The 12,096-nt window shown below is 41.6% G+C and overlaps 1 protein-coding gene across 1 annotated transcript in view; it reads right to left on the reverse strand.

The window, feature by feature from the left end:
- Positions 1 to 12,096, reverse strand: part of chd7 (chromodomain helicase DNA binding protein 7) — a 58,024-nt gene that overhangs the window by 21,998 nt on the left and 23,930 nt on the right. Inside the window, exons 3-9 of the mRNA XM_039677903.2 lie at positions 6,889 to 7,286; positions 2,416 to 2,551; positions 1,973 to 2,095; positions 1,802 to 1,867; positions 1,026 to 1,081; positions 621 to 735; positions 3 to 86 (exon numbers count right to left, since the gene is read on the reverse strand). Of these exons, the coding sequence (XP_039533837.2) occupies positions 3 to 86; positions 621 to 735; positions 1,026 to 1,081; positions 1,802 to 1,867; positions 1,973 to 2,095; positions 2,416 to 2,551; positions 6,889 to 7,286 (978 nt within the window). The remainder of the gene's footprint in view (positions 1 to 2; positions 87 to 620; positions 736 to 1,025; positions 1,082 to 1,801; positions 1,868 to 1,972; positions 2,096 to 2,415; positions 2,552 to 6,888; positions 7,287 to 12,096) is intronic.

A 12,096-nucleotide genomic window follows, 5' to 3' on the forward strand; every position in this document is an offset into this window, starting at 1 on the left:
ACCTCTCCATTTTCATCTGTGCTTTCAGACACATCCAGAACCCTGTCCACCTCCACATAATCTGGGTTGAAGGGCTCATCATCAATCTGTCAATAAGAATGTGATTGATTGGTTAGTTGGAGCACTGCAGAACAGTGGTTTCACTTGCGCTTGAGCCACTACTATGAGACTTTAAATGAGAATCTACCAGGTGGAATAATTTCAAAGCTTTCTGATGTCTGATAAATCTCTCTGGGAAAACCCCACCTGGATTTGATAGAGTAAAAAGCCCTTTTGAATGGCAGTGTGAAGTTGCACACCAGAAATGAAAGTCTCACCATTCGTTTCAATGCAAGTGCTTGAATTACTTTAACTTGTGAACCGAACTAAGCATGTGAAGGGAGATTGCGTGCAACTGAGATAAGGGCTTGAAGTGAGGCGTTTTATTGCCTTAGCATGCATGAGATTGTTCGAAAAGCCACTTTAATACCACCACAATACACCACTGTTGAGCATACATACTGCCACCATTATCAGCGAGGGCCATAAAATGAGGGGGGGGGGGGCAGGGTGGGGGGGGATGGAGAGAAAAAAAAAGACAAAATGGTGGATGGATAGGAAAATGGAGGGCTGATGCTGACCTCACTGAGGAAGTTACTGAGGGCTTGCTTGGCCTTGAACCTCTTAACCTTCTGCTGGATTCTCTTATCCTTCTCCAGCTCTTCGATGTCTGCCCAGCGACAATGCAGGTAGGAGCTGAAGAAAAAAAAAGTGAACATGTCAGATAAACAAAACTGAGCATGTTTACGTAGGATCACAGTAACAAATCATGTTCATAAACAATTCCCTAACAGGGTAATGATCCATCTGCATGAGTAGTTTTATACATAGTTGAGAAAATCTGACAACTCATTTTAATAGTTTTGTAGCTTGTATACATTATTTGGCAAATTAATTCCATTATTGTTTAACTAATCATTCTCCAATTACCTTCATTATGCAAGAAAGTCACATTAGATAGAAGGCATGATAGGTCAGATACTTACAAGCCTTTGAATTTGACATAAAACTCCTCAACTTCCACCTCTTCCCCAGATGACAACTGTAACATAAGAAGCAGGATTATTTGGTGATCAACATGGGTTTGTAAACCGTTCATTTCCTGTGACAAACAACTCTGTGCTTTAGCACTGCTCTCAACTGTAACGCCCCAGGACAAAGCAGTATGACAACAAAGACTAGGGGGTGTGGGGGGGAGATAGAGGAGTCATCCTCCTATTCTCTTCCTCCAGCTAGTAGTATGCTGTGTGGCTGAGTCATGAATCACTTCAGCTCTTCTACCACACACAGCCTCATTCACAGGGAGCTGACCCAGGGCTTGGCTTCCTGCCAAAACCACAGCGCTACGGCAGACGCCAAACCTACCATTTCCTCGGGCGGGAGCCCATTTGCAGCTGTGCTACTAAAAGCCATGCACGGCGTATTATTTTTGGCCAGGCTTTGTTTTGTAGAGCGGTTTCAAAGAAGTAACGTTGCACACTGACACGGCCTGCATCTAAGGGTCTGAGATTAAACACGCTGAGAGACAGTTTATTCTTACATGGCTTCATCTCAAAACCTCACACCGACTTTGCTCTGAACCGGCCACTGCCTTTACTGGATTAATACTACTACTGTCAGGCCGAAGACAATATCGGCCCACTCAGGCATCTTCCTGACCATCACAGTCTGGGGCAAGATTTGATACAGCTATTAGGTGTAATCTGCCCTTATCCAGCAGAGGTTAAAGCTCACGTGAGAGGCTTTTGGTGGCTCAGCTCACCTCTTTCTTTCCAATGCGCATCCCCATGATCTTCTCCACCACAGGGCCCTCTGCATCTGGCAACTCCTACAGCACACACAGGAATGAAGGACACAGAGTCAGCGTGAGAACATCCATCATGCATAACAAACAGTGGGTTACATCAGCAGTTTTCCAACTCATGATAATGACCTGCTGCTCAGATGTTGTTGGAGACTTTGGTCCTGGGGAATCATCTCCATCGTCATCAGAAATTCTGAACTCCAGGTCCTCGGTGTAGCGTTTCCTCTTTACCTGCCGGCTAGATCGCCTCTTCTGTAGTCAACATAAACAAAAAGGTTACACAAACAGCAAAAATAAAAACCATCAAGTCTTTAATCTGATAAAGATAAGCAATAAACCAAATAAAAACAGCTTTGACCATTTTTGTGAATGATGATGTGCTGTCACTTGTATTAAGTAGGATAAAGGTGTCATCTTATCAGCATTATCTTGTCAATCTTTAGGTATCGGTTTTAGTCACAGAAAAAACCCATATCGACCACTAGCAAAGGCAGCAGTCAAACTTTTTTTTAGAGACAATAAGAACTTTATTATTTTTTATTAGCCAAAGTGAAAACTTGAATGCTGTTTACCTGAACGCCATCATCTTCCTCCTCCTCTGGTGAATGTGGCGGTGTTTTCTCCACATCAGATGTGACTGAGGGCTCTCTCTTGCGCTTTGCCTCCTTCTTGGTGCTGTTACTTGACTCGACGTCAGATTTTTTTACACTGTGGGTAAACGGGGACTTTTGGTTAATACAACAGTCCCACCAATAAACCACAGATTTGTCTTGGTCAAAGTCAAAACATCACGCTGAGAAGTAGTAAAAAACAAAACAAACAATAGCAAACAAATCGTTCATACTAGTCCCAGAAATTTAAGTTTAATGCTTCATATCATTTTATTTTTATTTGTAAATCACATTTTAGCTTCAAACGTTCAATTAAACAGTACAATGGACAAATAAACATTTAAAAGTAGTGTCAATTAGGATGAGATGTACAAATGCACAACTGGCTGTCCACAGTTCTAGTATTTTTTTCTTTGGTTCTTTTCATTTGTACCTTGCGTTCACACAGACCGACCAGGTTAAAAAAGGATAATGCTTTGAAGTATTGTCCCTCCTAAATTCAGTTTCGGACACAGAAAAAAGGGGATGAGAGAGGAAAGACAACAACTAGTTAAATCCACTTCCATTTTAGAGTTCGTACTCTCTCTCTGCCACAGATTACACAATGCCCTAGAGGCTCTTGCGCTCTCTCGCTCTGGGGCCCCCTCTCTTTTCATTCGCACGCCAAGAGCAATCAAATCGCCCTGGTAACCGGCGGTCACGTGACCCGCACCTGTTCCTCTGGCTGGACGCCACTGGCTAAAGCCATCTGCTTGCCTCAGTTAGAGTCTCTCTCTCTCCAACACTCAAGCACCTGCAGCCGCACCGCTCTGTGGCTTTGGGTTTCATACTGTCACTGCTCAGCAAACACAGCCAGAAATAAGGAGAAAAAAAAGGCACATACAAAAGGAAGAAAGAAAAAAGGGACAGGAGAGAAAAAAAAAACAAGCCACGAGGGCAGGAAGAACATTCAGTTTAGGGGGAGGGGTGACAGGCTTCCTTTCGACGGCTGACCTTTATGAACCATAAAAAGCAAAGAGCTGCTATAGGACATACACTGAAGATCAGGTTGAACGGGACAGCGGGATGGGCCATGGCGAGTGTAGTCTGAGATGAACAGGCAAGAGAGAGAGAGAGAGAGAGGGGCTAATTGGCATTAGTAGGGGGAGGATGCAGGCCCTGCTGCAGGTTTATATGAGCTCTAGAGCTGACACTCAGGAGGAGGAGAGAGGGCCAGGGGGTTAATGGGACACCTGCCGTCGCCAGTGAGATGACTCATCTTCAGCTGGACCCCCGCACGGTGCTCTCTCCAACAGCAGCTGCTCTCACGCACACAGAACTGTTTACCCTCAACAGCTCTTTTGCAGTGTCGCACAGGCGCAAACGTAAACACACGTACATAAAACAAGGAGATAAAAACGCAGCAAAAGAACATGCTACGACAAGTTAACAACTGCAAATAAAAACGGGCATCTGTGTCCTTCAAAGCAAGCAGGCTAATTAGGAACCACCAGACAAAACAAGGTCACTTAAAAAAAAGGACCCAAACACACCCTGTTAGTCAGAGTACAAGCAAATTGAATCAATGGAGGAGGTGCAATTAAAATCACACTAAAATATGCCTGAATTAGGGGAAGGGAAATGCCTGAGAGTGCCGGACTGTGAGGGAGAACGTGTGGAAAGAGGATGTGAGTGGGTGAGTTGATATGTGAGAGAAGGAACACAAACTGTGCAATGGAATGAAAGGAAAGATAGGGAGGGCTAGATTGAGACTGGGCAGAAGGATTGCGAGTGTGTGATAATAGGTGGAAAAGGACAGTGTACGCATGTAAGAGCGTGTGAAAGTGTTAGGGGCCTAGTCGAGGAGAAACACAGGAAGAGATTCAGGGGGAAGCAACAGTGTCATGCCTTGTGCTCTCAGAGCAAGGTCACCCGTGCTGTGAAGCCATTAATTTCCGCAGGATCATTGAGAAGGCTGGTTTATTACTAAGAGTGCAACTGTGCACAAAACAAAACACTTTCTGCATTACTCAGACTTGCGTTTTGTTGTACCTCTGCGAAAACAAAGCAATTTACATCTTAAGGTAGTTAAATTGCCAAGAGACTATTTAAGCTACTTTTTGAGCCTTCTTACAAAAAAATAAAATCATTTCAACACGGAGCATCTTTAATGTGCATAGTGTGGGGGCTGGCTCTTTGTTTCAAATTAGGGAGGATTTGATGGGAGTGGGTAACACCAGTGATTTGAGTCTTCACTCTTGATGTCCCCCAAGAGGCTGCACATTTATCATTCGGCACACTTCTCTAATCCATTCACCGAACTGCCTCACTTGCTCTGTCTTTTGAGGCAGTGGCCTGTCTGATCACCAAAGCAGCAAACCCAAGAATTCACAGGAACTGAAAACTCCCAAGCTCTGGTGGGACAGGCCTGTCAGTCTTAGAAGATAAAATGAACTCAAAGGACAAAGTTGGATGCTTGGTCCTTTCCTTGTGTTGTGCCATCCACCCCTCTGCACTTTGTCTTTGAGGTTCAGTCACAGAAGTTTTTTTTCCCCACTGGAGTCTTGGGGGATGACAATGTGGAACACTTGTTTGAGGACAAATAAGCAGGCAGGCTGACATAAAGGTGATGTAGTCAGACTTGAGAGCAAACAGGCATGCTGGTCCTGCAAGCAAAGAGCTTTGAGTACACATATTGCAGCACTTCCTATGCAACCGCGACTGTTGTGGTTTTTGTATGCGAGCAGACAGGATGTAGCTAAGATAATATGCGAAAGAAAAAAGAGACTGCTTTGACATGATAAAAAAAAAAAAAAAAAAAAAGGGCAGACGGAACTGCCCACCCAGGTTAGGTGGTTATGCAGTTAGAAAAAAAACCCCACCAACTAAAATGGGGGCTTTGCAGGATCGGCTGGGAACCTGCCAATAAATTGAAGGTGAGAGGTGTGTATTTGCAATGCAAAACAGTCTTCTCGTGGGGGGAAAGAGACACATGCAATGCAGCAATGAGGATGGATCTTTGTGAAGTGTATGATGGCTGTGTGTGTATATGGAAAACAAACCTGGGTACACAGACGCTCACACTTTACTCTGGGTGTGGCCTGAGAATGACTATTTATAGTTGTACTTTGTCAGATAAGAACACCAAAAGACACAACGCCAAGACTTTTAATGTCCAACTTAGTTTCCTGTACTCCACTTGCATGATCGAAACTAGTGACTAAACGAGGAAAACGTTAAAAGAGCTGATAAGACAGGCAACAAACAAATGGAGATGGGGGAAGGGAAATGAATGGCATACTCTCATCAAATGTGAGATGTGCTTTATGTAGCCCACTTTTTGAGAAATGGGGCCACAGTTTAAAAACTATCCACAGGGACTCACCAATGCCACACAACCAAGACTGTAGCAGATTTGGTCAAATTCAGGCCGGCATGATTAATGAGACAGCATTGTGGACTAACTAGCATTAGGTGCCATTTTGAATGGAGACATTCCCCCTCCCCTTTTCCTTTTTCTTTTCACAAACACACACTTTCCTCCCTCCTCCCCCATCAGATGACCTACTGCTCTGGCACTGTGCTGCAGATGCGCTTGCTTTGGCCCAGCCCTTTTCCTCTGGATGAAAGGGACGTGGCGGTGGGGTGACGGGCTTTGGATAGGCGAGGGGAGGAGGTTAAGGGGGAAGGCTGACACATTCCTCAGCCGGATCATGTTACAACCTCAGCTAGGGAAAAAAATGGCCATATAACCTTGCTGCTCTGCATATTCAGGATTGGTGCACTTTCTTTTTCTTTTCTGAGGAGGATGAAAATGGAAAAAATAATGTGGCCTCATTTAAGATGTGATGAGCACAATGGCTGTTAACTGTATCCAGAAGAGAGACAGATATACGGTGGATATACATGATAGTATAATGCTTGGGCAGTGGTTACTAACATGTATAACATACAAACTCTTGACAGAACAAATGACCAGCAAAGATGATAGTAACCCTTCAAAGACCTCCGAATGAAGTTCAGGTTACTTGGGAGGGTTTATCAGAAAAGGCGTTAAGTTTGTGGTTTAGCGCATATAGTTCAAAGCAAAAAAGCTGCAAAGCAGAAAAGTTTTCATCTATAGACAATATCAAGTTCCTTGTGTCTCAAGTGTAAGAAAACAGAACACCCCTGATCTTTCTGAACTGAATAAACTCTGATATAGCACCATCAGCTTGTAATAGTCCTAGAAAACAAATCATAGTAAACATATCTACAGTTCAATAAAGCAGATGACCACCTGAGACTTTTTGACTCCATCCACATGAACGGGTAAACGCAAACAATAAAGATGTAGATATCACATTTGGAAGGTCTTGTAAATATTGGGTTCATTTAGATTGTCTAAGTTTAAAACATTTATTTTTTTTTTTTTAAAGCAAAGTAGACGCTACAGAAAACTATAATTTCACATACCTGGGCTTTTTGGAGCTTTTAGGCTTCAGGGTGGTAGTCTTCACTTTTTTCTCCTTCGGTTCCTTGGGTTCTTTGGGTGTCTTGGGAGTCTTCGGGGTTTTGGGAGTCTTGGGCTCTTTCGGTTCCTTCTCCTTTGGCTTCTTTTTGCTCTTCTTTTCAATGGCAGACTGTTCCACGGGAGTCATAAGACTGTCTCCCTTGTTAACCTCTCCACCAGCCTCACCACTGATGTCGTTACCCTCCTGGCCGTCACTTACCTTGGCTTTCTTCTTTTTTTTCTTTTTTGGCTTGAGCTCACTCTCCGTCTGCTGTATGTCACAGCTGGCTGGTTGGAGGTTTGGGCCCGAGACAGGTGCCTTACTGGATGTTATCTCCAGGGAAGGGTCTGATGGAGAATGCTGTTTATGGGGGAGAGAAACAGGGAGGTCTGTTAGTACCAAGAATGAATAAATATAAACCAAGGCAGAACACATAAATAAATAAATAAAATTACACACACCCCCTAATTGTGTTCTGCCACATATTATTATATATTCTAATTTCTAATTTGACAGCAGCAGTCCAGAATACATACCCCTCTCATCTCAGTGCGTGCACTCAATCGCTCTGGCACGCAAGACGCTTCGATAGCACTTAACTAGCCCAGTTCATTCAATATGGGCCAAGCAGAGAAGCGACCAAACACCTCCGTCGCTTCTCTGCTTGGCCCATATTGAATGAACTGGGCAAGTTAAGTGCTATCAAAGTGTCTCGCACAGCAGAGCGATTGAGTGCACGCACTGAGATGACAGAGGTATGCATCAACTCGTCTTAGTTAATGGAATAACAGTTTAATATGAAAAAATAGTAAATAGTATAAAATAGTATCCCTGTAAATTAAAGGAATCAGGATTAATAGCCTATGTATTTAATTTATTCAGGACTAAAATACTACCCAGTGTTTTTTCCATTTGATTACTTTATTGATTTTCTGTATATGAATGAAAAAACTTATTTATTAACATTTCAACTTAACTTTTAACTTTTTTCAAATTAAACAACTTAAATCAAGCTTCCTTGTGCTGTGTAAATTCTTAACAATATTATCGCATTGTAAAAATGCAATGAGAGCAAACATTTAGGCAAGATAGATATAATTTGTTTGGAAAAAAAAAACATTGTCACATTTAAGAGCACCAAAATGGCATTCAGTTTGAAAGATGACTTTCTTTTTAGAAGAAACAAAGCACAGAGCTATTTGCGATTATTGAATGAGAGGCTTGCTACAATTAATGTTTAGAATAGGAAGTTATTTCAGCAGTCAACCGAGTAAAAATTATTAAATAATGCCTTTACACATTAACAGGTCTATGCATTACAAGTTTGGAAAGACGTTTGAAGCATGTTGCTTTGTACATTATGATATGCAAATGCACACTATAAGCAACACTATAAACTTGCAGTGCTTTCAGAGATGGAGCAGCAGTTGCTACTGATCACAGAGCCGCTCTCCACTAACACTGTAATCGTGCAACCCTACATCATGCCATGCTACTTCATGATTCCTATTGCTTCCATTCGTGCCAGTGCTAGTTGTAGCTCAGCAGAATCAATGCAGCAATGGTTTTGCCTTTCTCCTTCCTTGCAGTTCTCCATTCCACTCTCAATTCATTGCAATGAAGGTTGATGGGAAACATGTTGGCAGCTGTGCTAAGCGTCCAGTTTCTTAGAGTCCCTGCAGCAGATGGGACTGAGGCATTATGACACTAATAAATTATATCTATACTTCATAAATGCCTTAGTTTTAAACATCAGCAAATATAACGCAATATGCTACGAAAAACTGCCCTGGTGAAAACAAACTTCCTGATTTGCCAGGATACAAACGGTTTATTCTTTTTAAACCATGTCTTGATTTCTAGTATTACATACCATGTACTTCGCTTTAAAACAAAAGACTTAGCAAACCACATCATTGTGGTGATGAAATACATATTTCCTGTAAACAACGGCAGGAGATATAAGGGTGCACAGTGCATGCCAAACAGTGGCAAGGTCACAGAAAATGCCCAACACCCAGTCCAACGGTGGTCATTAGAGCAGCTGGAACAGTGAGTGTTCTGCTGGCACTTTAACGGATAAATGTCTCTCCTCCTGCCAAGCCTCCCCAATAATCAATTGCATGAATGACAATAGGCCTACCGCATGGGCTCTCTGCATTTCTAATTTGACAGCAGCAGTCCAGAATACAATATGTTCAATATAGGATTTCATCTCTCGGAGGGGAAGACTGACGTGTCAGTTAATCTAGCAGGCAAAGTGCTCATTCGATGAGCTAAATACTCCCTAAAGGAGCACTGAGCTTCGGCGCAGCACGGCAGGCTTTTTGCAGGGCGAACCCATGAGTTAACACCCAATTCATCTGATGAAAAGCAGGCTCCCAGACACAGAGCCTAACCCTAGCTAAACTTTATCTTCAAGATTCATTACTTACTGCTGCTGAACTTCAGTCTGCCGCTGGCACAGAGCAAATCTAATGAGCTACAAATTTATGGCATTGAAACACCTAGATTCTGTAAGCTACTTACTAGCAGCTAACTTCTCCAAACAGAATAAATTGCTCGAGGATGCCAAAGAATAGCAAAGGCTTTCCTATCTCGGGGTCAAACGAGTTTATAAAGCTTTGAGGCTGTAATACACTATAAAAGGGCAACGCGATAAAACCCTGCCACGTTAGGACTAAAGACAAATATTAAAAAGCTGTTCAAGTGACTAGAACATTTATACATTTGACATTTTACCCCTTCTGTCACAACTTCCTTTTACAACATTTAGTTTGCGCAAATTAAAGAGGAGCTAGTGCAAGTATACAACCGTACCTTCCTGGCTAAACAAGCTGAATATTTAGGAAGTACTGCTCTGCTTGTATCTCACCCAGAAAGAGTGCGACACCACTAAGACAGCTGTCAGCTGCTGTCACTAGAGACTCAAGAGGCTAGCACCTTGCATGAACTGCTAAACAGGAAGTAAAGGAATCATAAACATGGCTGTTCACTCTCCAAATAGGACATGACTGGATTTAAGCCATGGCTAGGGCTGACATGGTAAAGGAATAAGCACTATTATTGGCATATAATAATTATTATTATGCTATTTAAATAAACTTGTTGGGCTATTATTATATTTAACAGTTTCAATGGGCTATATGCACACATAAATTCCGCATTTGACGCAAGGATGCTCGTCCATTTCCGGTTGTGGAGATTAAAGCGGAGGAAAACCGAGGAAAACGGGATTATGGCAAAGTCTTCAAAATTTACTGTCCTCCAGTCTTTGAAATGAAACGTACATACGTTTAGATGTAATTTTATATATAGTTATATTTATTTAATATAATTTTAAAAAGAAGCATAAACACAACAAGGGGTGTCTGTTTTATCTGTTTTTTGTGACTAACGTTTCTTTAGTATAACCATGGAGTATAAAATTCAATATAAATTCTCAGTATTGCATTGGACTCTACGATCGGCGGAAGTTATCGAGCACCCCTAATGCTTCACCGGAAATACCGCCGTGCATAGAGCCCATTCTCAAATCTGTATCAGCACTGGCACATCTCTGCATGCGTTAAGACCGGCTTAATCATTGCAGTAACATTTGTACGCCAGTAATTGGCAGCAAAGGACTCTTTAAGACAGAGTCATTAAATCATTCATAATACACTTTAAAACAAAGATTCATTTATGAATGAAACCAGGTGCTGAACTTAACTGAATGCAACTTCACAAGGCTCAATTATCGATCGGCATATCACATGGGTAATGCTGAAAGTGATTTTTTACTTCACAGACATCAATGTCGTCATTCAGTGTATAGTACAGAATTGACGCCAGTCATGGGAAGTTCTCAACTGTTGAAAGCATATTACGACAAAGATATCGCTTTGATCTTCTGACAACTGATGGTTAACTGTTTTTCAACTGTTTTATTACTTGACCTGAAGGACAGACACAGCACAGATAAATCACGCATGCTCAGTTCGCTTGTCGCTGTCTGCTCTCTCTCTGTTGTGTGGGTCAGAGCTGTCTGAGCACCACCTCCGCCTCAGATAGCAAGACAAGATGATTGAGGCAGCGTGATAGGCTAAAATGTTTGTAAAATTAATAATGTAAACAAGCATGTAAACAAAGTTTATCGTGGTCATGTCCATATATCGTCCGACTAGTTGATAGTAATTATCAAGGCAAAACATCTCATGCATGCATTCCCATCTGCACGTCTATTTTAGTTCTTAAAGCCCAGTGTGATGCTGTGAACACTTGCGCTTGGTACCAGTTTGACTGGATCCACAATGAAGTATCTGTTCCCTCAGATAAAGCACTGCTCTACTTAAAGATCACGCTCTTATTTCTCAAACCTCTTAATATTCAATCAGAAAACACACAGCGCTGGGGTTTAATAGTGCGAGAAGTGAACACAGTGCAGTGCAAATGGGGACTAAGCATCTATGATAACGAAGCATTCAGCAAAAAAAAAAAAGTGAACATCACATCTGACTTGCTTGATTAAAAATGACAAAAGTATAGGACGATAAAGTATAGGAAAAACAGAGGACTTAAACTATTGGTTATAAAAGCATGCCCAAATATTTCACAAACGCCATTGTAGGTTTCAGAAATGAGAGAAGGTAACCTGCTATAAATAAAATTAACATGGTCTCAGCTGGTCTAAAACGGAGATTTAAAGTATACAACATTTTTATTTTGTATTGTGTACATCCGGGTTCCTGCCCTACACTTTTGTCTATGTATCAGCAGAGACAGAGCTTGCAGTCATTTGTAAGATTTTTGTAAGAAGTTTGTCACCATTTCTGAACAAGCTTACAATTAGGCAATATACACAAGCTTACAATAGACATTAAAGTTCTCTTTTAGTTGAAAACATTAAACTATGTATAAACAAAAAAATAAATAACATAAGCATTTAAGCTCAAGCAGCGCTAATGGAAAAAAAATGCATAATAAAAGCAGACCAGCGCCAGTTATCGCACAAAACATAAATATGAGTCAGCATATAATTATAGTCTTTATATTGTTTCACGTTTGCAGTCGGGAAAGGAGTTGTGAACAGCTGTCTTTCCTCATTCGACTGGTGTTTGGATATCATGTGATTTCTCAATGTGGTGATGATATTATAACTCCATTGATTCACTAATCAAAAGTAATTCCA

This window comes from Pimephales promelas, chromosome 5 (genome assembly GCF_988280905.1).
Source record: "Pimephales promelas chromosome 5, fPimPro1.hap1.1, whole genome shotgun sequence".
NCBI classification, from domain to species: domain Eukaryota; kingdom Metazoa; phylum Chordata; class Actinopteri; order Cypriniformes; family Leuciscidae; genus Pimephales; species Pimephales promelas.